At 38.7% G+C, this 26,435-nt stretch overlaps 2 protein-coding genes across 3 annotated transcripts; both read right to left on the bottom strand.

Annotated features, from left to right (window-relative positions):
- Nucleotides 1–62: 62 nt before the first annotated feature.
- RasGAP1 (Ras GTPase activating protein 1) lies at nucleotides 63–17,060 on the bottom strand. 2 transcript variants are annotated; one of them, XM_087346093.1, is made up of 17 exons: nucleotides 16,752–17,060; nucleotides 14,105–14,225; nucleotides 12,778–12,979; nucleotides 12,116–12,201; nucleotides 11,316–11,472; nucleotides 8,977–9,152; nucleotides 8,483–8,678; nucleotides 7,553–7,701; nucleotides 7,006–7,319; nucleotides 6,482–6,588; nucleotides 6,042–6,277; nucleotides 4,533–4,639; nucleotides 4,313–4,461; nucleotides 3,939–4,057; nucleotides 2,806–2,957; nucleotides 1,899–2,079; nucleotides 63–1,512 (listed from the first exon to the last, which is right to left on the bottom strand). In XM_087346093.1, exons 1-17 carry the CDS (start codon nucleotides 16,906–16,908, stop codon nucleotides 1,434–1,436), a joined length of 2,688 nt encoding a protein of 895 aa, XP_087202219.1. In that variant the 5' UTR covers nucleotides 16,909–17,060; the 3' UTR covers nucleotides 63–1,433. The 2 variants fall into 2 exon arrangements, with proteins under 2 accessions (XP_087202219.1, XP_087202220.1); XM_087346094.1 differs by having other exon boundaries at nucleotides 4,313–4,437.
- Nucleotides 17,061–18,546: 1,486 nt separating this feature from the next.
- LOC110834804 (uncharacterized) lies at nucleotides 18,547–26,419 on the bottom strand. Its single transcript, XM_022074327.2, has 6 exons — nucleotides 26,278–26,419; nucleotides 24,400–24,502; nucleotides 23,228–23,494; nucleotides 22,397–22,578; nucleotides 21,098–21,407; nucleotides 18,547–18,940 (listed from the first exon to the last, which is right to left on the bottom strand). The coding sequence occupies exons 1-6, from the start codon at nucleotides 26,356–26,358 to the stop codon at nucleotides 18,801–18,803; spliced, it is 1,083 nt and encodes a 360-aa protein (XP_021930019.1). The 5' UTR covers nucleotides 26,359–26,419; the 3' UTR covers nucleotides 18,547–18,800.
- Nucleotides 26,420–26,435: the final 16 nt, after the last annotated feature.

Below are 26,435 nucleotides of genomic sequence, written 5' to 3'. Positions count from 1 at the left end.
GTTTCCTTCTCAATTCCCAACAGACTTGCTTGTTCTCAGTTTCCAATACTCCAAACAGCAAATGAGTTATGACATACACACACACATATATATGTGTATATATATATATTTTTTTAGTAAGAGTTAAGGTATAAAAATGGGCAACTTAATAATTAGGAGCAACAAAGTGAAGATGCATATAACCACTATTATGTGTGATTCTTACAAATATTTTCACTTGTGTCAATCAAATATACTGATCTGCCACCTTCACATTCAAGGATCCAACACTTGTCTGCACATTTAGTGAGACTTTATGCAACTTGAAGTTTTGCTAACTATACACTGTACAATAAAAAAAGTTTTGACTTGAACAGCTCCCAGTCTCACCAAATGGGAGTACAAATACATTTACACTGTATTTCATATACAATTAAATTAATAAATGCTTTTCATTTTAAATTATTCATCTGCTCCTAATCAGTGAGATTACTATCCTTTACACAGCACCACGACAATTTCAACTCACCACACCAGAAACCATATGTAGCTGGTGCCAACTTAAAACATACACTCAAAACAAGCCTCCTATACAGTTTATAACAGCTGTTAACTAGAGGAAGTTGGGAATACTGGAACTACCACCTACCCCACAACAGAACAACTGTTTATCACTACGTAAACATACATGTGAGGAGTGAAATCTGGAGATGATGTTCATAACAGAAACTTTGCTATCCCCAACACATTCCCTCATCAGTGCTTATTCCCACTCACTCAGTGTTGCCGATTCTTACGTGTATACTACATTTCAGTACAAAGATGTTTCCTTAAAATTAACTGTCTAAACACAAACGCTTGGAAGACGTAAGGTGATGTGACTGGGTATAAAGTGATGCCAGGAAATGGAAGAATTACAGCTGCTGTTGCTTTGAGAGAGAAAGTCAACTAATGGGAATTGACAATTTGCTGAAACAATGCCAACATTTTCTCAGAAAAAGAAGACTTACAATTTCTTTAAGATGCAAGAGGGGAAAAGGGTGAATGAGGAGAAAACACCCCTACATGTCAGCATGCAAGAGGCGCACAAGAAATCCAGACAAAGGTCTGTCAGTCTTGGAAGAGTTACAAATAAAATTTAGGCAACCCAAGATGATATGGTATTCTGGATTATGAGAAGTGTGTCGTCTTGTACACAGTTATGAACATTTCGGATGAACCACTTTCCTCTATCTTTGGGTAGATGGACGTGATATGTTCCTATGAACTGCTGGCAACTTGCTGTAAGACACAACCCACATTTTCACTGTGAAAACCTCAAACCTCATTGAGATCTCACTTAAAATATTCTTAACTTCACTCTAACTAAAGGCTGTCTGTTGGCACATCATCATCACAGTGACCACCTGTGCAGCTGGCAACACATGAGACAGATGGAAGACCTCCAGCCAGTGTCAGTTGGGCAGACTGCTGTCCAGACGTCGCACCCTCGCTGCCAGCAGGAGGTAGTTGTCATCTCCTATGGGGGCTTGCCTGTTTTAAAATAATTTGTCATTCTCACAAACTGTTCCAGCAGACTAGTTAGCTAGGTATATTAAAGAACAATATTTCCTGTATGTGGGTCATTCCACGTGAAATCAACCAATTAAAATGGAATTTTGGATCAGACCTTCACCTCTCAGGCTTAAAGAAAACTTTGTACATACCTTTGTGCCAAACAGTGGCATCAAAACAACAGTCAGCTCGTATTTGTGACAGCATTTCTTAATAGAAGCTTTCGTAAGCCTGACGTGAATGCCAAACGTCTGTTGAAGGTAGGGATGTAAGAACAACCTCCAACAGTACATGAGTATCATTTTGTGAAAAGAAAGCTGTTTAGTATCAGAAACCTGCTCAAAAAACAACAGATATATACATACTTGCTGCCATACTTGGTCTCACGAGCCAGTAACCTCAGGTAGCTGCGGTGTTTCTGTTCCAAAGTACACAGTGCCTCTATCAACTGGTTTACCGTCTTGAAACATGACTGCACATCCTCGATAATGAAGTTTGTCATAAAACAGATGTCGCCCGTGTACACTGCCTGGCACTCACATGCACCTGAAAAATGATTGTCACAGTGTCAGCAACAAGACAGCTCTGCCTCATTCTTATGCCATATTTTCTGTGGCAACGCTATTCACTCCAAGTGCCACCTCGACTTTCACAACCTCCTCTCACTTCTGTGTATGTATGTGCCAAGCCACACAGTGGAAGGCAAAATGCATGTTTCTGCTGATCATGAGTACTAAAGGCATGCATTATTCATCTTTCACAGTTAGTGAAGAACAGAAAACAATTCAACAGACAGAAGAAATTGACAATGGTTGATTCACTACAGGAATATTGTATTTGACATAGTCCTCCGTCTCAGGTTTACAGAAAATACATGACATTTCATGCGTTGGCTCTATTCCCATCTCAGATGATTGGTTGTCATTATCCTGAAAAGACTTCTACATTTTTAATATGGTATTCCTCACCATAGCAGCTGGGCTCAAACCTGGGACCTAGCTGGCCATTTCTTCAGACCTCCCACAAATATGATGTATAATTTTCTGTGACTGCATTCCTCTTAATAAACTTGACACAGTCCCTGCCGTTATAACATAGCTTACGAAGAACTCTGACTGGATCCTAGCAAGGACTATACTGTAATCTTCAAATGGCAATGTCTTAAAACACAGAGCATGAAAACACAGTTCTCTGAAACTGCATTTCTCTCATTTACTCCCAAGAAATAACACTCATTATTAAAACATGAGAAATTAGGACTTTTATAATTACTTCTCAGCCTGGTCAGTTTGTCCATGTTTGCAATAAAGAGTGAGTGGATCCTTTGAAGCTCTCGGTCAGGGTCAAGATTCATCTGCAGTCCTGCCTCAAGTCCTCGAGAAACATCACTGCAACCCGGTGCCACCGCATTCGGTTCCCGACAACTGAAAGTCATATTGCAAGAACTATAAGCAATCACCAAACATGACAAGAGAGTATTTTTTTTTGATGCCTTGATGAAACAAGAATACAGAAAATTTGTGAAAGCGACAGACATCAAAGGAGAAGAGTATCTCTTTTCCAACATTTTAACAGGAATTCCAACATGTCTGATGTAAGTATGAACTGAAACTCTGCAACATATATCCCATCTAGTTTAATGCTAATTTGACAGTCCTTTTTGTGTTCATCTGCAATAAATTCAGATAACTTTCCACAGTTACTAATAATAATATCATCATCATTTTAGACACAAAATCCTTACACACATTGTTTGAGTTTCCCTGAAAACTCTGGTCTGGTTCACGGACAATTTCAAACAGATTCTTGTAATGCAAAAGCAATGTATGTGCACTTTGCTTTGTTGCTCAACAACCATTTAGCACATGAAGCGGTCAGTGTTCAGTGCCATTACAGTATGTAATACAGAACGGTGAATGGGAATGTGTATTCTTATGGAATGTTCAGAACCTTTGAGTACAGTATCTCCCTCCATAAGAACCTGCACGATACCAAATGAAACACCGAGAGCCACACAGCATTCCAGCCCTCACTCTGCATCCTTCCTTTCCTCTCCTTGTCATGTGACTCACCCAGCTTCAACACGTTTGATGTCACTCACGCAGCACTGACTGCACACGCAGCTGATATGATTTGTTACCGAATCTCTGGATATCCACATCACCACAAAATTTGTACAAAACAATGCACAGATGTGCATCAAGCACATCACAACTTCACATGACGTGCAGAGAAAATGGAATCTGATGGAGAACTCATCTGATTACATGACTATCCTACTGAGTTTCAGAACATTAGACATTACTAATTGGCAAATGAACACAGTATGACAGGAAACCTCAAGATCAAATCAGTGGCCACAGATCAACCGTTGAATGGCTCAGAATGTACGGTTTCCTACTCACCACAGCCAATGTCCGTTGATGTATGCAGACGGGTGGTAACGCTTCAGTCGGTTTGCATTGGTCTGACAGATCTTTGTGAGAATATCTATCCACTCCTTCTCTTCTACACAGTTATTAGCCTGGAACCAAATCACCAGCCACATCTTTCACCAAGATATCTTCAATTTTCAAAGCAAAAATATTACAAATGTGATCACTTATATATGCCAGATGTCAGAAACAAGTAATAAATCACTCTCTTGATTTTGTTTGTAATTTATAAGACAGTGAAATTCTCATTTAGTGTTTAATTCTGATAGCACCAGTCCAACTATCTTCAGACATGCACAATGCAGATTTTAAAAATGAAGAATAATAAGAATCAATTTGCTTACTTGGATGTAGAGGGCTCTTTCGGGCTGAACTATCTGAAACATATTCTTCATCTTGAAGGAGTCCTCTTGCAACCTCTCGACAGCTAGAATCTGGTCCAGCGGGATGCAGCATAGTGGTTCTTTACCTGGTGACACCAAACACACAGACACTGCGCAGTGTTAGAGAACACGCCTCGCCCTGCCTCTAGCTACGATGCAATTGTCACTTTATGACACATACCTTTAGTTTTAGAGTAAGTGAGATCTTGAGTCGTGAGCCTGAAGTACCGCTGCTTGAAGTTTTTGCGACCGAACCTCTTCCTACCCTGTGCCCGTTTGATCATTACCCTGTAAAATGATCATTACATACACCATCACATTGTAATTAATAACTAAGAAGGAACGACGTTAACAAATGGATTCTGCAGAACACGGAACGTTTTGCGTTACATTTTAAATTTTTTATGCTGGTAACACTGACTCCACGTAAACATCTTGAAGCACAACAGACGCCTGACTCAAGTTATTCAGAATTAAATATTTTCTCTGCATCCAAACTGGGATGAGGCTTTCATAAATGATATGATCACCCAGACTAATGTTTATTAACAAGACCATCTATTAATATGGTGATTAAATACACAAATTTGTGACTGTGCACATATGTGACCTGTTGCAGCAGAAACCCCATGGGATGAACTAAGAAACTAGTTCGGACACAGTCCAATTTTGATTTCTGATAACATTACACGAGTAGCCTAATGTTCTTCTTAGAACATAACATATTTAGTAACAGCATGTTCTGTACAACAATCTTTCCATGTTTTTCACAGATATAAGTATTATCCTTTCAAGTGGAAGAATGAAGACAAACAGATTCCCCGAGTTGTATCATAATTCTGCTCACAGCTCAGGAAAACTACTGAATTACTGTAGCCACGATCATGACTTAATTTCATACAAAGTTTGCAGCCAGTGTATTTACTCTGAGGAAAATTATAATGAGAACAGTGAAACATTGCTTAAACAAGTTAAATTAAATAATTATGCTCATACACAACCAGTAAAGTTAAATGAAATTTGAGGCTTACATGGCAGTGAAAATGTGGATTGTGGTCTTCTGGGTTAATATGCCACATAGTCTTATATGTGATTAACAACATTTTGAAGGTACATATCACCTTAATCTTCATGGTACCCTGGCCTTATAACACAGAAAGCCACAATTCATAAACCTGAAGTACTTTGTTATAGCAAAATTTCAGCGTTCTATGAACAGTTTAAAATATATAAGGCCCAAAGAATATCGGCTATCAAACTGGTTTGTCACTTAGTTCTTAGTTGGATACATATTTAACATACCTTCTCCTAGTATCCAGAATTGAGGGATGAAAAACAAAGTACAGAAAATTGTCAAGTTTCAAATTTCACAAAGTGCTACAGAAACATATGAAAATCCCAGGAACACATCACACATACTGACAGCAAATATCAAGGATCTCCTAAAAACCTTTAATTACCAAAATGCTGTTTACTATTCCATAATTATGACTTAAATTCCTTGTAAGTATATTTTATATTATTATTTGCAAATACTCAGCTCCCCCATTATTACCATGGAATCATCTTGCATTTAAGGCTATTAATTGAGAGTTTATTATTTGTAAGTATATAAAGACAAACTTTTATTCTACTTAAAAACCAGAACACAATGGCAGTACTGCCAACCAACATAACACAATTATCTTACCCCTCCTTGAGCACAACAGGCGAGTCAAGGGTGCGATGTCCAGGATTGGACGAGGCAGAAATGATCTCAAGAAACTGACGCACTGCCTGAATGTGTTTCTCGGTACAGAAAGCTTTGTAGAGAGCCGCCATGTACTCCTCTTTACATGTCTGCTGTGCAGACCGGCAGCTTACCAGATTTCCAAGACTTTGGATCGTTTTTGAGATGAGAGTGAGCGTACGATTAGTTTGTGAGTCCTGCAAGTATCGTAAGCATACGCCATCAATGTTATTTCTTTGTAACAGGATATGAACATAACATAATAATACAGCAACTTTGCTGTAATACTACAGAATGCATTACCCGTCTCTGAAGATCTTTCACAACGAGAATGACTGTTCATGACAATATTACATCATATAACTCATAAGAATGTCATACAAAATAAATTACATACTTACAATTTGTTCAGTTGTCAGATCAAACAGTTTAGGTCCTAGAATGGCAGGAGCAAAAAACCTCAGAAAGATGAACCCAGAAATCACGGAATATCTTACTTCTCTGTTGTCTGGAAATAAAATAAAACCACATTTTCAGCTGGAAATTTATGTGTCACACAAAATACACGTGAATTAAAGAGAAAGAACTGAATAATACTGCATACTCTGGCCAAATGTCAGCCTGAACTGAGTATTACACAGTGGATGGGCCAATCACACACCTGCATATGTCAGATCAATAATAAGCGTCAGTAAAGTGGCAAATAAAAAGTATGCGTAATACTCAATAATAATTTTAAATATTAATAATTTAACATGTGTTACAAAACTGAACTGCAACACGTCCCTCTGTGGAAAAAAAATAGCTGCACAAAGACAGTCCAACTAATGTGCCAGAACAGAAGGAGAAACATTTAGACAGAGAATAAGATTTCAAAATGCATTCATAAATGTACACTTCTGTGTAACACGTAAAGATGACTCACCTGGGAACCAAGTACTGGCTAATTCTTTGAGATCATGGAACATTTGGCACATGAGTGAGGGGCAGTGAAGGGCAGATGTGGTGATGGCCTGGAAGATGTTCTCCACATACTCCTTGAGATTAGCAAGGTTTGTCTCAATTACTGTGGTATCTTTCACCTTTGTGGGATCTATCTCGCAAGGTCTGCGTTCTTGGAATACAAGGTCCAGAGATGGTCGGAGTGTGTTGCGCAGGTAATGCAGGCCCGCCAACTTCATCACTTCATCCATCATCTTTGAGACAAGAGTGTTACCCCGGAATATTGTGTTGGCATCCCTACAAAAGAGAGAAATCCACACAGCTTCTTAATATAATCTGTGGGTATCATGCATAGTTTAGGCAGAATTTTGTGATGGAAAACTAGGAAAATGAAAGGCATAAATAAATAGTATTACGAACGCACAAAAATATCTTCCAAAGATGAGGAAAAATTCAAGTGTGTAAAAACAACACTGCTCAGAGTGCAATTCATGATGAAGTAACAGCACGATAAATTCAGCAAATCTTACGTGACTTTGGAGATTTCCCAGTGAGCAAGAGCACGGACCATGGGCACGATCTGTCCGTGATGCATGAAGACACGAACAAGAGGCTGCACGGCATCCATCTTGCTCGGCACAATCTCACCCAAGATGTACACTGCACTCGATGTAACTGGCTGATAAAAGGTAATCAAAGGACGGAGGCATCCATACATTTCTCACTGTTAAAAACTGTTGTTATTCAATTAACGTGCATGTAACACAATAAGCACCTCACTGGCATAATTTAACCAACCTAGTATATGAAGCAGTAATGAATATATAGGGTTAATCAGAACAGTTACTTCAAGCAATTTCTGAAAACATACAATAGTGTAAATGTATGTATGTAGAGCTTCTTTTTGAATATTTTGTAAGAAGCAAAGATATTGGGAAACCAAACTTATGTCTGATGCATACTCCATCATTAATGACAAGTAATAAAAAAGAGAATCATTTACTAAAATCCATGAGATTCAAAGATGTAACTGTATAAACCACACGTAAGTACGGCAGTAATGGTAACAACTGCTTTGGAAACATACTGATATCCAAGAGACGTGAGTTTCACAGCATGCTACAGCTGCAAGAAATTGTTGTAAAGACAATTCATTTTTTATACATTTTAATTGTGAACACAAAGATTAGCTCACATTTTCTAATATACATACAAAAGTATAAAAGTCCTGTCTTAATAGGGAAAATACTGTATAAACAATACCACACCAGTTCAAATTAAAAAAAGATGAATTTAGAACAACATTAATAAAATATACATAAATCTAATAAGTGACAAGTGATACGAACATACTAAAGAAATCAACGACTGTAATAGAAATATTTTGTAGCAATGATGAATAAAAGAAAAGTTACTGCTAGTTGCTTTGGCTTTTCTGGAGGTTCAATGATGATTCCTACCTCAACCTGCACGCTCTGCAGGATAAGTTCTCGCAAGGGGTCATACACATGACTAGCGAAAACGTGGTCAGCCGTGTAGTGGATCCTAAGCCGGAGGGAACCCAAACTGTCCTGATGTGTGCCAGGAGGAGACCCAGAGTTGCCGGGCGACTTGTTGCAAGGACGGTTCTTAAGCGACCTAGGCTGGAGGAAATACCTGCAATATGATCATAAAAATACAGCTTCAAGTTTCTGTACATATTGACTGGTTTCAAACTTTTATGGACAGTACTTCCTTTAGCAAACCTAACAGAAGATTCACTTTGTGTGTTAGTATCTTACAAACTGAACTCACAGTGCTAACACCCGGCTCGACTTCTTACTAACCCACATAGCACAACAGCATATATACAGCAATAGACAGAACAACACGCATCTGGACCTTGGAGCACAACTATTTAATTCTAATATTCAGTAACATTAAGCAAATGTCTTCAACAGGAAGCTTCACCCACCACTTACTGCTGGCAGCAAACTCTTGCTGCTGAGGACCTCTGAGAGGGATCTTCACTTCTCCCAGGAATACAGTGTCATGCCACAAAGTAACCCTCAGCTCGCTGAACTCCACATCTCGTTCATGCTGCAGGTTATAAGTGTCCCGGTCATGGTTCTGTCCACGGCTGTTTGGAAGCTACAGCCAATGAAAAGCAAACTGACTCATTTGTCTAACACACAAGTATGAGTCTGTGTACCCAAAACAAACAGCATATTTTTTTTATACACAATGCAGAAATGTTAATACACCACACAGTTTCCCTATGAATACCTTATCATGTAAAACTCTAGAGCCCATTACATGAAGGTAGGAACACAATGTAGTGTCTCAACTATTGTAAATTTCAGTTATTTACAGAAAAAATCATCACCATGCAGAAATACAGCACAGGTGACATCCCAAATAATTACATGTATTCAGAAATTTTTGTCTCTCTGTTCACTTAAAACTTGAATGATTCACTCTGTACAAAACATTTTGATGAATGTTACTGTTGTTATTTTTTAAATTGTAGCTTTCCATTCTAATGTTTGTCTGCTGTGACTGTGGTATCACAAAGATATTAAAAAAGGACATGTTTCACATCTGAATGTAACAAACAGGCTACCTGAAGTGTACTATCACTAATATTTCCCACTATACCATATAAGCAGAGAATGTGTTTTAACTCCATTTTTATGTGATACTAGAAAATCCACCCAATGCTCGTCTTAACACGCTTGTTTTGTTTCTAGACACCATTATCTCAAACTGGGTGATTTATCAATCAGTTCACCGAACAGAGTAAAATGTTCTGAGTACTCTTATCGCAGCCCTTTATCAAACAATGTCCTTGTGTGTGCAAACAGATAACGCGAACAATAAAATTACATTATGAATGAAGAAACAGAACGGCATTGAAATGTTGATACTGCTATACAAGGAAACTGGGAGGATACACTGAAAAGCATGTTAACGAAAATACAGATATATCACGACAGAATACGGGAATTTATAAGCAAGAAGTGCTAACAAGGATTTCTGACTGCATGAAGCGGTCTGTCTCAAGACGCTAATAGTACCTGATACTGCCCCTTAAATTCTGTAATGCTCGTTTGTACTCTTGCGATCAAATCTCTGCGTAACAAAACATGTCCTGCTTCCTTGCTTACCTAGTGATAACTGCCTGCCCATGAGTTTTGCAACCAGCAAATAATGATAAGTATCACAGTCAGCCCCTCTAAAAGACAGGATAGCAGCTAATTTCGCAGTATGAGAACAATTTACTCTTCACAAATAAATTCTGATGTGATTAACTTTACTATGGTAATCTCACTATCATTAATAGTTCTGTCTAACCTCTCACACCCATTTATTGGTTTAAAATAACTTCCCATCAGACATCTCCATTGAAATCTCTGAACAAAATGTTTCTGTGGTATTCAGCAATGTATGGGGGACATACAATGGAAACTTGACCAAAGTTACATTGTGCCTAACACACTGGAAGGACCTGGAATGTCTCCACATTGTCCAGATCTCACACCTTTGGTTCTCTGGAGAAAGAAGCTCTTGGCGATTCAATTGCATGTCTGGGCCAAACAGATCTCAATAACTGCTAATATGAAGCCTCCCTTACACTTCACACTCCATAGGCAACTCATAATTATTCATCCAAATTATGCATTTAGTACAAAATAAGGGCATATTCAAAAATAAAAAATAAAAATATTGCAGTCTTCTGGGTTATTGTGCCGTGTAGTCTGGTCGATGTTAACCAACGTTTCAGAGGTCATGCTGCCTCCATCAGGGCGATGACAGAGGCAGTATGACCTCTGAAACGTTGGTGGAAATCTACCAGACTACACGGCACAATAACCCAGAAGACTGCAATCTTCAGACTCACCACTGTGAAAAAACTCAAATCCTGCAGAAAAAATTCAAAATAGTACCACAATCAAGGAGCTCTACATCCATCAGAAATAGTGGCAAACACCTCTGATGTTAATGCGTTAAGTGCAGATGAGATTCCTACGTTCTGTTTGTGCAGAGAGGTCAGCGGCCGTACAAACAGTAAACTCAAAGGCAATCAAGTACTGGAGAAATATGTTTCATACATTGGATTAAGACTGGGATGCTCAATGGAGGTTGTGAGAACCCAATTTCCATGACAAATACAGTGGAAATGTTAATAAACACGTAGGAATGTTCATGAACTCCAGTAAGTATTTTACATGTTTAGATCAAATGGAACAGTAAATCAGATAATCCATGCTTGTCATTATTGGTTTATCGCAAAGAAATCAAATCAAATCTCACCTCAAATACCAACTCCTCATCAAAGTGTGGGGACACCGTTTTCTTCTTCACCTTTGTGCGTTTTGATTCCTGCTTGCTGTTTGAGTAGCACATGGTCACTATTGCAAACGGATCGCAGTTCCCGTTCTTTATTGTCAGATCACTGCACTCAATCAACCTGTAATCACAAAACAGACCCTTCTTCCTTCGACTGTTCACATCTGCTCAGCTTTTTACTGTTACAGAAACAAAAGAATCACACTGCTCGCCTCTTCTATGAAGTTTATAAATTTTTCTACAACCATCCTCACGTTAACCTTTCATCTGCATCATACGTCTCTAGTAGTCTCTGTCCCTCTGGTCATTCAATAAAAATGACATATTCCATAGATCCATAAGATAGTCAGATGACAATACGACGTGGAAAAAGCCATAATAATATTAATACAATACATATTATAAAGTACAATTCATACTATTATATAAACATCATGTAATATAAACAAAGGGTTCACCTCAAGTAATGATAAGTTACAAATGAATCTACCCATTACATACAGAAGATAAATTATGACTTATTTGTAAACAATAGAAATTCATCGACAGAGTAAACGGAGTGCGTAATTAATTATCTTTTTAATGCTACATTAAATTGTGCCTTTTTATTCACAAGACTTGTGAGACTTGACAGTAGACTGTAAATAATTTTTATCCCTGCATAATATGCACCCTTCTGAAAACATGACACCCCTGTCATCAGCAAATATTATGCGTTCTGTTGCATTGCACTACGAATAGCTGACTGCACTGCGCACACTCACCTCACAGTGACCCTGTTGTTCTGGTGTTCCGTGTCATTGCTAGCCCTCAAGACTGGCTCCACTTTTACTTCAATGTTTGCTTTACCCTGGAAAATCATGCGCAAAAATTTAAAAACAAAACAAAATTACTAAAGAGTTTGACATCTACTGGACTAAACAGAATGGTCTTTTTACTGGTTTGTATAGTTTTACATCAAACATTTCTGCTGTAAATCTTGGGAATGTGAATTTGAAAACGTGGCACAAGGATCACATTCTTTGGATTACTTAATACCAACGGGATTAATTACCATATGTTTCGCATGTTGGTCTGGCAAAGTCACAAGAAATGCGGTGAGTGCTTCACGGCTTAGTCCATTTTAGACCAGTAAGATTTCTCTCTCCTTTGGTAAGAACTCCATACTTTATTACCAACAAAAACCAAAAATTCTAGTGCAGTAATGTACACTGATGTACAGAACTTCCTATGCTAAAGGGTTAATAGAATTTAATGTAATCCTAACTGGCCTTTCATGCAGTAATCAACAACATTTTAATGCATTCTTTTCTGCAATCTATCGGCATCTCAAGCTGCAGCAAGAAGGAAAGCATTAAAATACTCCTAATTACCTAAAACTTACAGAGTTTAAAGACTAATTACTCCCAGTACATGTATGATATACCTGTACTTCACTGTCAGCATCAACTGGGAGGATGGGGAACCAGTGATCTCTACTGTGATATGTGTGCAGAACCTCCCGTTTGATGGCCACTTTGCCAATAACTTTATCTTGTTTCAGGTGGCGGTCCCTATCATACACATATACAGACAAGTAACGAAAACGACGTGGCACCTCAAACTGGAACTCCTCCCCAAAATATGGGCTGCAAACACATAAAAAAATCTATGGCATCACAATCCAGAAGATCATTAATTTTCTGTTCTTCTGTATGGTTACAAATACAAACTGACAGTATTGAGAACACATGCACTGAAAAAATATCTGGACCTTGGAACCAAGACAAAATACAAGGGAAATTATGGGAATTACGTGCTGAGGACCTTTCCCTGCACCGAGTACACATGTTAAATCTGAAACACTGGCACAGCTGGGAAGGGTAAAGTGCAGACAGAGACTTGGGTCACACAAAGGCTGTAGCACTGAATGCAGTGGACACAATAATTCCACGAGACCTGTTCTTAAAACCTTCTTTCACACAGGTTCTTAACTGTTTTTGGAAGCCAGATTTGGTCGGCGGCCATAGCACGCCTTGCTCGGTATTAGTAAAAAGACAGTTCTTAAGCAGGAAGCACAGAGGATCTGAGGAACAAGCACATAAACACAGGGCAAAAGCAGTGCACGTGAGGGCAGAGTGAACATTACAAAGGCGCACACTGCTGCTCGGAAGAGGCCAGAGCTATAAAGACACACTGTGCCAACACAGGCTTGCACGATGCTGAAATAAATTTGTGACGTTTCTGAAACAGAATAGGGAGAAACATCTGTCTCTCCAATATGAAATACAGAGCTTCTTATGCTCTGCAAGTTTCATCTGAAATGTTCTTAATGCATTACATGTGATATACATATATATTTATTTATGAAAAGTATAAAATGTAGAGTTATCCCTGGTTCTTGACTGTCTGTCACAGGTCCCTATCCTTAGTCAACAAACCAAATCCACACCTCATACCCTGTTTATTCTAAATCCTCTTCAATATTATCTATCCATCTAGGTGTCCCAGGTGGTCTCTTCCCTCAGATTTTCGGATTAATACTTTATTTTTCAAGAACTTTCTCCAGTCTCCCTCTCAGGTCTAAAATATTCTTCTTAGCACCCTGTTCTTAAACACCCTCGGTCTACGTGAAAGACCAATTTCTATACCCAGATAAAACAAAAGGTACCAGGTACTGAGAGTTTTGTGAGCTTTTTTAATCTTCAGGTTTTTAGAAAGGAAAATAAAAGATTCTGAACAGATCGCATACACCAGAACATGAACTCGCTTACTTAAGGGTGCGCTCTATGGTGGTGGTGCGGAATATCTCCTCCTGGTCCAAAGACAGCGTGCAGTATACATCACGCTGGTTCACTGAGCCATGGCTTCTGCACTGCAAATTCTTTGCCTCACCTGCAAGACACAACATCAGCACTTTCTCTGCTCCCCAACTAGTGCCGGGGTGCACTGTGACAGCTACCGCCACTCACATACTCGTCGAAGATTACACTACCGAATTCGGCGCGCCATATTTATACATGTTCTTAACCTTGGTACTAGGAGCCACTTGATCCCTGATGAGAGAACTCTGGTACAAACTAGTTGGGCCCCAAAGCCAGTCTGGATGTTATTTCAAAGAGAAAAATCCTGCCCTAACTTAGTCACTCTGGCTCATTCTCACATATCAGTAAGTTGTTTAAATAACTAAGACTTCCTTTGCAACAAAATAAATTTCTTAAAAACAATTTGTAAACATGTTTTTGGACACTCTTTGTAAGTTTCTGCAATTCCAAGTTCAAATCTTTTTTTCAATATTGGTGGGGAGAAAAAGATTCTTTATGGAGATGTGTACAAAGCAGAAGCTCAACAAATTATGAAGATGGCGGTCTTCTGGGTTGTAGCGCCGTGTAGTGTCATAGAAGTTTATCAGCATTTGAGAGGTCCTCAGGATGCCGTGATGACAGAAGAAGCAAGAACTCTTGAGACGCCAGTAAACTTCTACCAGACTACACGGCGCTACAACCCAGAAGACCGCCATCTTCACGCCCATAGCCATGAACACCACAATTCCTACTTATGACATCACGCCTGGGGTCTGCTATCACAAAACCAAAATACAAAAGCACCAACAGCTGCTTCATTCACAAGAGTCCAGCTGATAAGCATCACATCCAATATAAATACGCAGAGGGACGGAGCGCTCTTGATAATTATACGAACAGACTGAATAGGCAGGGTTCTGTTCCTGGTAGGATCTGGGATGTCGCATTGTGCCGGCTCCAGGGCACAGCCATCCTCCTATCTGGTAGCTCTCCCCCCAGAGATAAAGCAGCCGGAGCACGAGTTCACCGTCTTTTCCTCCAGACTCCCTATGCACCTGTGTTGTGTTGCTTAATCACTGGGAATACTTCCACAATTTTATTTTTTTTCTTTAAAACACAGCCCTGCATCAGTCACTGCTGTAATATTTTAAAACTGGAATAGCAGCTATCCTGTCTATCAGTTTAACGAAAATGAATATGCCCTGGCAACATAAAGCAGAATTCGTTAGGTTCAGACCTCCTTTCCACGTAGCAAATCTTTCGCCTTTATACAGATTCGTGACTACAGCTTTATACTTCATCAGGGAACCAACATAACAGTAATGTCACACACGAGACAAACCTACACCTTCAAACAGAAGTAATTCTAAATCACGCTGTTATCAGAAGGGTGCATCGACTTCAACGATACGCTAGGGACACGACGTACCTGACGCTGAAGCACGTCTCTGCACGGACAAACATTACACAAGCACGCTCCATTAACCACAGGCACAGAAACACTTGCTGACCAAATACGCATTTGATAAAATATATTAACCAATTATGGCAATATTTCACTTCAAATACTGATACAGTCTGCAGCTAGAATATAACTCCAGACAGGGGTTCCACAAATTTGAACTTCAACACCAATACAAACAGACTTCACATATGTAACCAAAGATAGTTACAAGAAAAATAGTCTTATCCACAATTCAATGGAGGAGGAAGCTTCAGTGGGCATTTGGTGATAAAGAAACAAAAGAATGGTCTGGAAATAACTGTATTCTTGCCTACTGCCCAACTTTATGATCATTACAGCACCTGCAAGGTAAAGAATTCCACAACGCTTCTAAAGAACTGCTCTCATGAGAAAGGCTTACTTATTATTTCAAAGTTTTTGGAGCATGCATTCTCTTCCTTGTTACACATTGCGAAAGACAAAAGCAGGCATTACAGTTAGTATGTCAGTTTCCCACCATTCATATGCTGAAACCCATTACATGACAACTTTTAATTCTCGGTCGAGTTGACTGAACGCGCAAGTTTCCGTAGTCGCCATTCCTTACATAAACCCATTATCTTATCTTCCATTCGATTTTATGAATGACCGAAAGACATTTGTGTTTTTGTCACGGACTAGTAACTCTACATGTCAATGTGACGAGTGGGAGGCGTAATATGACCTTCACCTTATAGACACAAACGTTCAATTGTTAAATCAAAAAACTTCGATAACGTATTATTAACCATGTTTAACACACTCATAATGAATCGTTTAAAGATTGCAACAGGCTACATGATACAGATACATGGTACGATCGTGGACACATTTACGTTCCCGTGCAATCAGATTTTCATTGGATCTGACATGCGTCAGCACGTGAAATTACTAATGAGTTCATAACTATGACCCAATTCAAGCTCCCCACTTTACAACACACCGTACGGAAATAACTTCACATGATCGTGTTTATCATATTCACACCACCTGTTCAAGAACGTGTTGACAAAACATCGAGACACGAGAGAAATGAGTATTACAGAAATTTTCCGACGAACCAAAGCCTTATGAAATCAATCCATTGGAACTGGAATTCCTTACAACAAATGCATTAATGTCCACGCAACTCACCTATCGTTATTTTCAGACGCTCTTCAACCCGAACTTCGTTTCCTCCCTCCGCCATATTGACTCCATCCCGTTCCAAGCAACTGACAAGAGAACGAATTGAATGAAGGTTGGCTGGCTGGCTGGCTGGCCCTACGCTCGCCGTGTTCCCCCCCGGCATTCCCGTCCTGCCGCACCGACCGCACGACTTCCTGAATGTCGCAACTTCCTTTCTGCCCGATTTTTCTTTGCCGTCAACACGCGTGATGTGTGTTTGTGGTGGGGGGGAACCACACCTCTTGCATTACACTTCCGGCCTCTTCGAAATGATAAGGCTTCGGAACATATCTGCTGAAAAGAAAGACGCGATTATACATGACTGCCATGTTGCGTACAAAGAGACCATTGTGAATGGTACAATCACAAGCATAAGATTCACAGATTCCCACGGTACAGTACATAATTTATTTTGAGTAACGCAAGAAACAAAAAGCCCGCAATAATTACGAGTCTGCTCCCTTGTTTTCGTCATGGACACATGGTCGTGAGTTTTCTCAAGCCAGTGTGAATGTGCTCTCCCCTATCTCCCCCTTCACGGACGTAACAACTGAGCTGAAATCCATGAATGAAATGTACAGTCACGCAAAATATTATGAGACATGCTCATCCCAGCATGCTGTGGCGCTTGGAATTTTATGACGAAACTTGAGCTCGGCATTTGTTCTGATATCAGGTCTCGTAATTCTTAATCGTGCTTAAAGCAGTGTAGCAGAGCAACATCCTACCAAATTTCCGTTTTCCTGATCGTGAGTGTTGTTTTCCCGCATACGAGGTAGCAACACGCACTTCCTGCATTTATTCCTCTTTCGTCTCCTTCAGCCGCCACACAAGTCATTTTCATCCCCTGCTTTGGGAAGCTGAGGTTTCAAACGAAGGAAGTACATCCCACAATTGTAACATGAGATATCTTTCACCCAATTAAATTTGGCATGTAGATCTACAAATCCAAAAACAGTTCGGAATACTTCAGACTTTCTTCGTGCTCTTTCCATTAGCCTAAATAAGCAAACACGAGGAAGCACAAGAATCGTACAATTCTGAGTTGTATCATATAATTAAGAGAGGTAAAAAAACATATTACAGCACTCTCTGTTACCGACTAAACCAACCGTTTCAACCAGTAATTTCAAAGAATGACGTAGATAACAGCACATTACATAGGTAGCCTGCATTAGTTAATGCAATGCACCACAGATGGCACAGATGGAAACTATTTCTGACATAAGTTTTCAAACAATCAAATTTTCCAGCATCTTGTTTCCCAAATCATGAGACAAATGCCAAATTTGTACCCTCCTCGTTACCCTGTTTATGGAGGCAGCAAGGACCTCTGAAATGTCAGTAAACTTCTATCATACGACATGGCGCAATAACCCAGAAGACAGCCAACTTTCAGAACCCTCCACTTTCCTGTCATTTCTCATAGTGTGTTTGTACAAGGACATCAGAGGAAAATAAGAAGGAAACAAATGAAACTGAGGAAAGAGGAGACAGGCAATAAATTTAAGAGTTCATGTGTGCAAACTTTTCAAAATTTTCAGGGGTTGGTTAGGAGTCTTTGGATAGGGCGTAAGAGCTCATTTAAGGTCTCTGATTACATAGAGCACAGTAAGATGCCAACAAACATCCATGCCTGAGTGGGATTCGAACCCATTATCCAGTATTCAAGCAGAGATGACCCACGCCACCACAAATGTGACTGGCACCAACGCTTCACAATTGCAGTTTTATATAATACTAAACTGCACATCACTGAACATTTACAAAATATCCCAAGGTTTGCTTTAATAACTTCCTTTAAACAAGTTTGTCCTCAGTTACAAACAAAGTACATTTCCACGGAGCTCTTCCTTTGGCTATTAATGAGACATTTTTAAACCCTCTTAGTTTCTAGAACACAAGGTCGCCGTACATTCTTCTCAAGACTGGGGGTGGGGCAAAGAACACATCAGACATGTCTGGAAGTACAGTGAGATTTATAACCGCCTCATCAGACAACTCGTCAAAACACTCTCAGAAGCATCCGAGTCCTGGTCCGTGAGGCAGCGCGCTGAAGCAGTGACAGGGTTGAGCAGAAACAATGAGAGCCAGAGAGACGACAAGGCAGATTGAGTCGGTCCTTTTAACGGCATGTCCCGTCTCAAACTCCTGATCTGAAAATACAAATCTGCTTTACACTACCGTCTAAAACATCCCGTAACCAACTCCCTGTCCACCTTAATAAGAGACTTCTTGCTGTTATCAAATATGAAGGTTCATCATTATCATTATATAAACTCATTCTGAGCCAGTTCAGTCCACTTCACAATTTCAAAGTCTCATTTTAATAATATCCTTCCATTAATCACTGTTGAATCAGTGTTCAGATGGAGTGCACGCCTAGCCAGGCCACATTGCAGTTTTTCCACAGATTAAAATAAGTGAGATGATTATGAAGAAGCGAAGACCTGACACAATCAGATGGCCACTAAGAAAATAACACAAAGTCCCGAAAGAATGAGAACATATAATGTGTCACAAACAAAGTTTTACAAAAATCCATTCAACATTTACTACGTCGAAACATGAGAAGAAATGGCAACATAACAAAAACAAAAGTCTGTAGTACTTGTCACACAAATGACGCTGTTTTCGAACTTAAGTGCTTGCAAGTGAACATAAGTCTTTTTATTGATACATATATTTATTCTTCAAGTCTATACACAAAACATTTTAATATTGATGTTTAAAATTAAAATTGATATAAATAATTCGCGCTATTCATCGTTTTTCTCGATGTTACAATTTGCGCTATATATTACAACATGTTTCGATGTCTCAGCATCATCTTCAGGTTTATTTTTTAAAACTATTCAATATTTTTTAATGCACGCTTTTCGGTAATTGTAGATTGTAGGTTGTAGTTGTGGATGTTCCTTTTATCTTCCGATTCTTTGCATATTATGTGGCGTGTTTATATTATTTTGTTCATTATTTCTGTGAAATTATCAACAATATAATTAATATTATTAATATTATTCATACGTAAATGAGTTTGGACATCGTTATAAAATTTTTTTCATTAAGCAATATAGAAACATAATAACATACTAGACTTGAAGAATAAATATATGTATCAATTGAAAACACAAACATGACGCATCTAAACTATAAATATAAGTCTTTTTTTAAAGATACAGCCACACCAAATGTTGGCACTGTCTATCCAATTAGTGTATCGAGTTTCATGAATATGAATTGTATAAAATGAAAGTGCCTAAAGCCACCAAATTAAAACGGTGGCAAAGCTCGGTGACCAGAGCATCATTAATGGATAACTAATTAAACTGAGTACATCTAACCTTAGAAATGCTAACTACTTTAATTTTCAATTTGGTGGTTAGTTTACCTAGCGTATATGTGCTGCCACCTTAATTTCATAAATGCATTTGCTAATATTGCGCAGTTTGTTTAAAATATGTTTATTTATTAAGAAACTTCTACCCAGTCTAGAAAATGTGTGCAAAATGTAAAACCAGTTTCTGAAAGAAGAGAACATCATTGTAACTACAAGGCCTACCCTGTTTTCAGTACTAGTCACCTGGTTGCAACTGAAAATTATTTAATTTATTTCCTCCTGCTAAAACAGAAAGAAGCCACTACCAGCAGCCCAGACACTCTGCAGCCACAATAATCGTCACATCAATGTTGCACCGAGGTTCAATTAGCATCACCACAGCTCACACGCTATTTGTATTTATTCTACTTATCCTGCCACGCTTACAATGCTCTATTGAGAAGGACCAATCTCTCCCCTGCCGACAACAACGTTAACAACTGCAAGATGCTGGAAAGTGAGTTAAATTGTTTCACGATGTTTTAAAAGAGGTTTAGAAAGGAAATTATGCCTGTCACTAACCACATTGATAAAGTTGCATTAATCATCCAGTCACCCGACAGTTGTGCGTATATTGGAGTGAGCATAAACTGGTTACAACCTGGTTCTTAGAAAATGATTGGTTCAGACATCATTCATTTTAAAAATTTGATTGTTTCAGATTTGGCAACATTATGTATGGGAACGATGCCATGGAGGCAATACACAAATTCTGGTCATGACAGTGGACGAAAATACTCCGTCTCCAATGGCGATGGAACCCTACCGCCTAGTGGAAGCAAGACCCTCAGTCAGCAAAGTGATAAGCTTCTGGGAGAAGATCCACAGTAGCTCTGAGGCCAGTGAATACTGATGGAGATTTATCTCCATGCCTTCATGGGGTTGCATTTAAGCACAGAGCAGTGAAAATTCCTTTAGTAGTATGACTGAATACCTCTGAGGATTCCACCGCTATAATCCGGTTCATTTGCAGGTGGTGGCTCGTCACCCTCCACTACTGTGACATTGAAAGTGGCAGTCTCAACGATTGAAATAATAGTAGTAGCGCTACTAGCAGTTGTAGTGTTCATAATAGTTACAACAGAAGTAGCGCTGCTGGCAGTTGTAGTGTCAATAATTGTCAATGTAGTGCTGGTAGTAGATGGTTCAGAAGAAACACTTCGTTCTGACACTTCTTCGTCACATTGAAAGAACAAACTAGTACGACGAGGGTAACGTGGTTGACTGGGTTGCCCATTGTCACACTAAAACAAGAAACACATTATATTGATATCCTTCAAATCATATAAGTACTACAGAAAGTAAAGAGAGAGAAAAAAAAGAGTATAGAACCAACTGACTGATCCATTGACCAATGACCAACAGGCACAGATAATCATTCCCAAAAGTCTGATACAAACCTAAAGTGAAACTGATACTGAGCCGTCAATTCAGTTCATTTCCTGACAACCCATTTTCAAAGATCCTTTTTAACATTACCCTGCATTCCAGTTCATTTCCCCAGCGATATACTGTGCGTTTTCCAGTTTACCTGCCGGATCTACATGTTACATAGTAATATGAGAACTACAAATAGTTGAGCTCATTGTGTGAGGTACATAACAAGTGACTTTCTTTAATTAAGAGTTTTTTTACACATCCCCTAAAATGTCCTGAGCTGAATACAAAGAATGTGTGCTTATAAGGTGCATGAATATAGAAACAATGTCTGCCAACTGATTATCACTTTGCCGTACGCCAGCTGTATGTTGGCAAAACCATTCTTTCGGTTTTTTGACCAAGGGCTGGTTGTATCACTTGCAAATTGTCATTACATTAAACATACAGAAATTTAAAACTTGCTTGTATAGAGAAAACAATGTTCCAACTCTGTCTGACTTATCCATACCAGAAATCGCAATACCGTTGTTCCTCACCCATTCTCCCTAGATCTAGCCCCACATAACTCGTTTCCACTTACAAAATTAAAATTTGTATTCAGAGGAAAGAAATGTCATGATGTCATAACAACAAAAGTGAAACCAAAGAATACACTTGCAGAGTTCCACAGTGTGCCTAATAGTGGCAGACTCGCTGGACTCAGGATGCGAGGGCTCCGTTCAAACAGACAGCTAAATGGAGTAAGTGTAAGTGTAACGGGGAAAAAAAAAATCTCAAAATATTTATCACATGTTAATTTGAAAGTTTCATTTTGAATGCAGTTAAATCTTGAACTGGATGCAGTTCTCCTCACCCGGGCAGCGACACAGTCATATCGGTAGTAGTAACCATTTGTGAAGAAGTAGATATGCTGCCTGTCGACATACAGCACATCATCCACACGACCTTTAATGCTACCCCAGTCTGATAATGGTTTGGGGTATGAGGCAGGGACCTGAGTACACCGTGATGCATCAAACCTCCAATAAAGGTCACCTGTAACAGAAAGTTCTTTTCACGAGGGGCAACGTCTGAAGCTTGGCACTCACCTCCATCTGTCTTGTGATTAGTCACGTGGACCACCTTATCTCTCATAAGGCAGGGGACTGAGCTTCACTGGCCATGCATTGCAGCAGCAAACCTAACCTAACCTAACCCCACAACCCAGAGCTAAGTCCAGCTGGTAGCCCTGCATTATATGGATGTCATTTCTATATTTTCATATAATAATTACTAAATGTGTTTCTGTTGGTGCAACTGATCAGACACAGGCATACAGACTTCACTGTTATTCAAAGGAACTAGGGTAGACGTTTTTTAAATAAAGTTTTTGAGAAGAATATCTGGACCCAAAAGCAAAGCACAACATAGTTAATGCTCTTCGCCAAATATTATTGGAGTCTGAGATGGGGCAGACATGAAACATGCATGACACAACATTCTGGCTGGAGGACCGTGTGGGCACTTAGGAGAAGCAAACAAACCTGGAGCTTATAGAAAAGAATGTGAACTGCAAATAATTGCTCTGTGAGGTTGATAACAAGCAACTCCTCTTTACTGAACTAATTCAGGTTTGCGTAAGACATTCTGTCAACTTAGTATGGGACCGAGGTGCTGGAACTCAGCTTGACAGTGGGAAGTTTACCTTTAAAGAAATAGAAAATATAACCACCAGCCCATGTAACTCCATTCACATGGTCTGGAATTCCTGGCCACCCGACAGAAATGTAAGCACAGGTGCAGTGTGAATAACAACAAGTCCAAAACTTGTTTCCCTTGAAGAAATAAATTCTATCCCGGCTGAAAGCAGTGGCTGCGTCTATGTCACTGGGAAGTTCAGGCCAGATGTGAGAGATGAGACGAGGACTTCCACTTGATATCCCTTCTCGAGTCAGCTTCCAATAGTATTTTCCTGTGATAAAAGAATGATGTAACAATTTGCTATATAATTCACAGCTACTCACTGTAATACATTTTCTTCGGTTAAGTACACTTACTAACTTAACAGCTGTAATAGTTGTATCCACTTCATGCACAGAAACAAGTTTATTAATGACTTGTTCCCTTTGTGCCAAGAGTGATAAAGAAAATCTCATGTTATTCACCATTCTTCTGCATAACAAAATCTTTACTTCCAACATTACAGCTTTAATAAACTGACACCCACATTATTTATCTCATATATCGGAACTTGAGGCCATATTCAATCAGCTACTCAATTATAAATATTTTAATACTTCACCATTATTTCCTTTTGTTTAATTACACACATTCAACAGTAACTTTTTTTAAATATGAACATCAGCATGTATCACATGCATTTTTTTTACATAAATCCATCATACTTTTTATATACATAAGCTAACCTATATCCTTGACAAATTCCCATATTAATATTAACTAAATTGGTGAACTAAAACTTGTGCAAGAATTTAATTTATGTCTGTATTAGACCAATGCTACTTTACTTGAAACTTAAATCTAACTTCGTTTTTTTACAAACAGATGTGGTACATGAAATAAAATACAGATTTTATTAAAGTCTACAGCTTTTATCTTAAACATTTTTCAATATTCTTCTTACTATAAATTCAGAGAAAAAAAGAGCTTAAGAAGTCCCCTGAATGATTAATCAATTGGTTTTTCACTCTCTTCCAAGAAAATCTCAGAACATGTAAGGAATCAGTCTATTCCAGTCCATTATCATTGCATCTTGCATAACACCCTACACAAAGTGTTATTCATACAGCATTATTACATGATCTAAAAACCAAGCTACTAAAATATACTTTGAAATTCAAATTGTATCCACCTTACCTTTCAGCACGTATGTACCCCCAGATGGGCATTCAAAGATCGCATCAAATACCAAGTCTGAGCATAAGTCTGGAAGATCGCTTCTTTGTGATCTACGTAAGGTCTGTAACATCCACCACAAAAACCAGATGAGGCCATGTGTTTTGTCACCAATGTGACCATGGAGAAATACAAAGTTTGAAAAGCATGAATTTCTGTCAATCTTACAGTCATGCTCTGACCAAACACTTGGATTCCATTTCTGAATTAATTCTTCAGTACTGAGAACATACTGACCCACCAACTACAAGTCAAATATCATTTTCCATTTTACTTCAGGTTGGCATTTTCTACGTTGTAAAATATCATTTTATTTCTACTGAACTAAAATTCAGTCCCTTTATAATTGTTTTTCACAAAAAATCTTAAGTTCATTAACTCCAACGCAAAAGGCTGACTTTGGATCATAACTACACAATGTCTTATATTTACTGTCCTCCCACATAGCAACTGTAACTGGCTACAGGCTCAGTAACTGGAATTCAGTTCCTAGAAGTGTCAAGAACTCATCTTCACTGCTAGTCCACATACACACACCCCATTTCCCTAAAGTCCAATAAAATACTACAATTCCATCAAAGCCTAGGTCTCCCAAGTATTCTCTTCCCATCACATCTTCTTTTGTACAAATTCCTCAGCGCTCCCATGTGTTTTGTATCCCCTGTGCACCTCTTCTGCCTTGATCTCATCCTCATAATAGCATCCGATAAAAAGTACAAACTATGAAGGACCAAACAATCTCAATCTGTGTTCCTTGGGGCAAGAAACTGAGTTTCACATGTACACAAAACAACACTTAAGGATATTACGCCTGAAATATTGATGTAAATACATCGGGGAAAAAAAGAAAGAACATGTATGACTGAAATACATGGCTAGTTCTCAAGAATATTGCAGCAAAAGGGTTAAGATGAGTGGTAGAATATTTGACTGGTTCTGGGTCATAGAGTTGCCCAAAATGGTCCACAAAGTAACAATTCTGTCCATTTATCTTCTAGAGGTAGTAGCCTACAATGAACATGTTTCATGACACAGAAGCAAAAACATCTCAGTTTGAGGAAATTTCACAGATGCATGTGCCCCAAACTTCAACAAGAGATAAAACAGTGTTTATTCAAGATTACATGTACTGGAGGTCTTTGCCTTCTTTTACTTATCACATTCAAAGATTATTGGTAAATCTACCACTGTCAGGCATTTTGTAGTTTTCAGATATTTTAACTCCATGCTGTAGAGCAGCACTTTGTCTCTTGCTTTATGTTCGGGTGTGTTTTAACTTGAGATTTCATCACCAAAAATCAACAAGAGAACAGATTAATATAATCTTATCATATTTCAAAATTGTACATAACATGAAATAGAGTTCTTATTGAAAAGCTGATAGCTCCTCAGCTAGACAAGAAAATGCCCTGCCATTTAAAGAACCTCAATGCAAACTACAGCGTTCACAGGACCTCCCACCAGAACCTAACATGAGTCAAGTCCGAAGTCCTACGTAACACTTCGTAACCTGATAGTAGTCTGTCCTGAGGGGCTTCTGCCTGCAAGTTTCAGTATAAACATTTAATTGGTCTTTATTTATATTATTACAATTAAAACATAATTTATGGTATGTAATATGTATAATTTTGATTGGCTTTATCTCTAAGACATGTAGTACCTCTACTCTCCAGTATCTGCAATAAGTCATCACCAATGAGAGATGGAAAATTGCAGCAAAAAAACACTCTGGAATTCATGTTATCTTTCACTTCTGTTAGTATCAATACAAGGTTAACAACAAATCAATAAGAAAGTTCAGCATAATGAATGACATTACATTACTGCCTGTGTCCTTACCACAGCCTCCTTGCTAAATAACTGTGATCCGTATATCAACATGAAGGATGAGAAAACCAGCGCCAAAGTTCCAGCCAACATGTTGCTGAACTGCAGCAGACAACACTCTTATCAAAGCACTTCTCACCAATGCTATCTGCCAACTGATATTCAGTTCT

The sequence above is a fragment of the Zootermopsis nevadensis genome, unplaced genomic scaffold, assembly GCF_977971745.1.
Source record: "Zootermopsis nevadensis isolate Lab colony 2312 unplaced genomic scaffold, Znev_1.0 Znev_ptg000010l, whole genome shotgun sequence".
Classification (NCBI taxonomy): Eukaryota; Metazoa; Arthropoda; class Insecta; order Blattodea; family Termopsidae; genus Zootermopsis; species Zootermopsis nevadensis.
The sequence above is the reverse complement of the archived record's forward strand: the minus strand, read 5'-3'. Positions and strand labels throughout refer to the sequence as shown.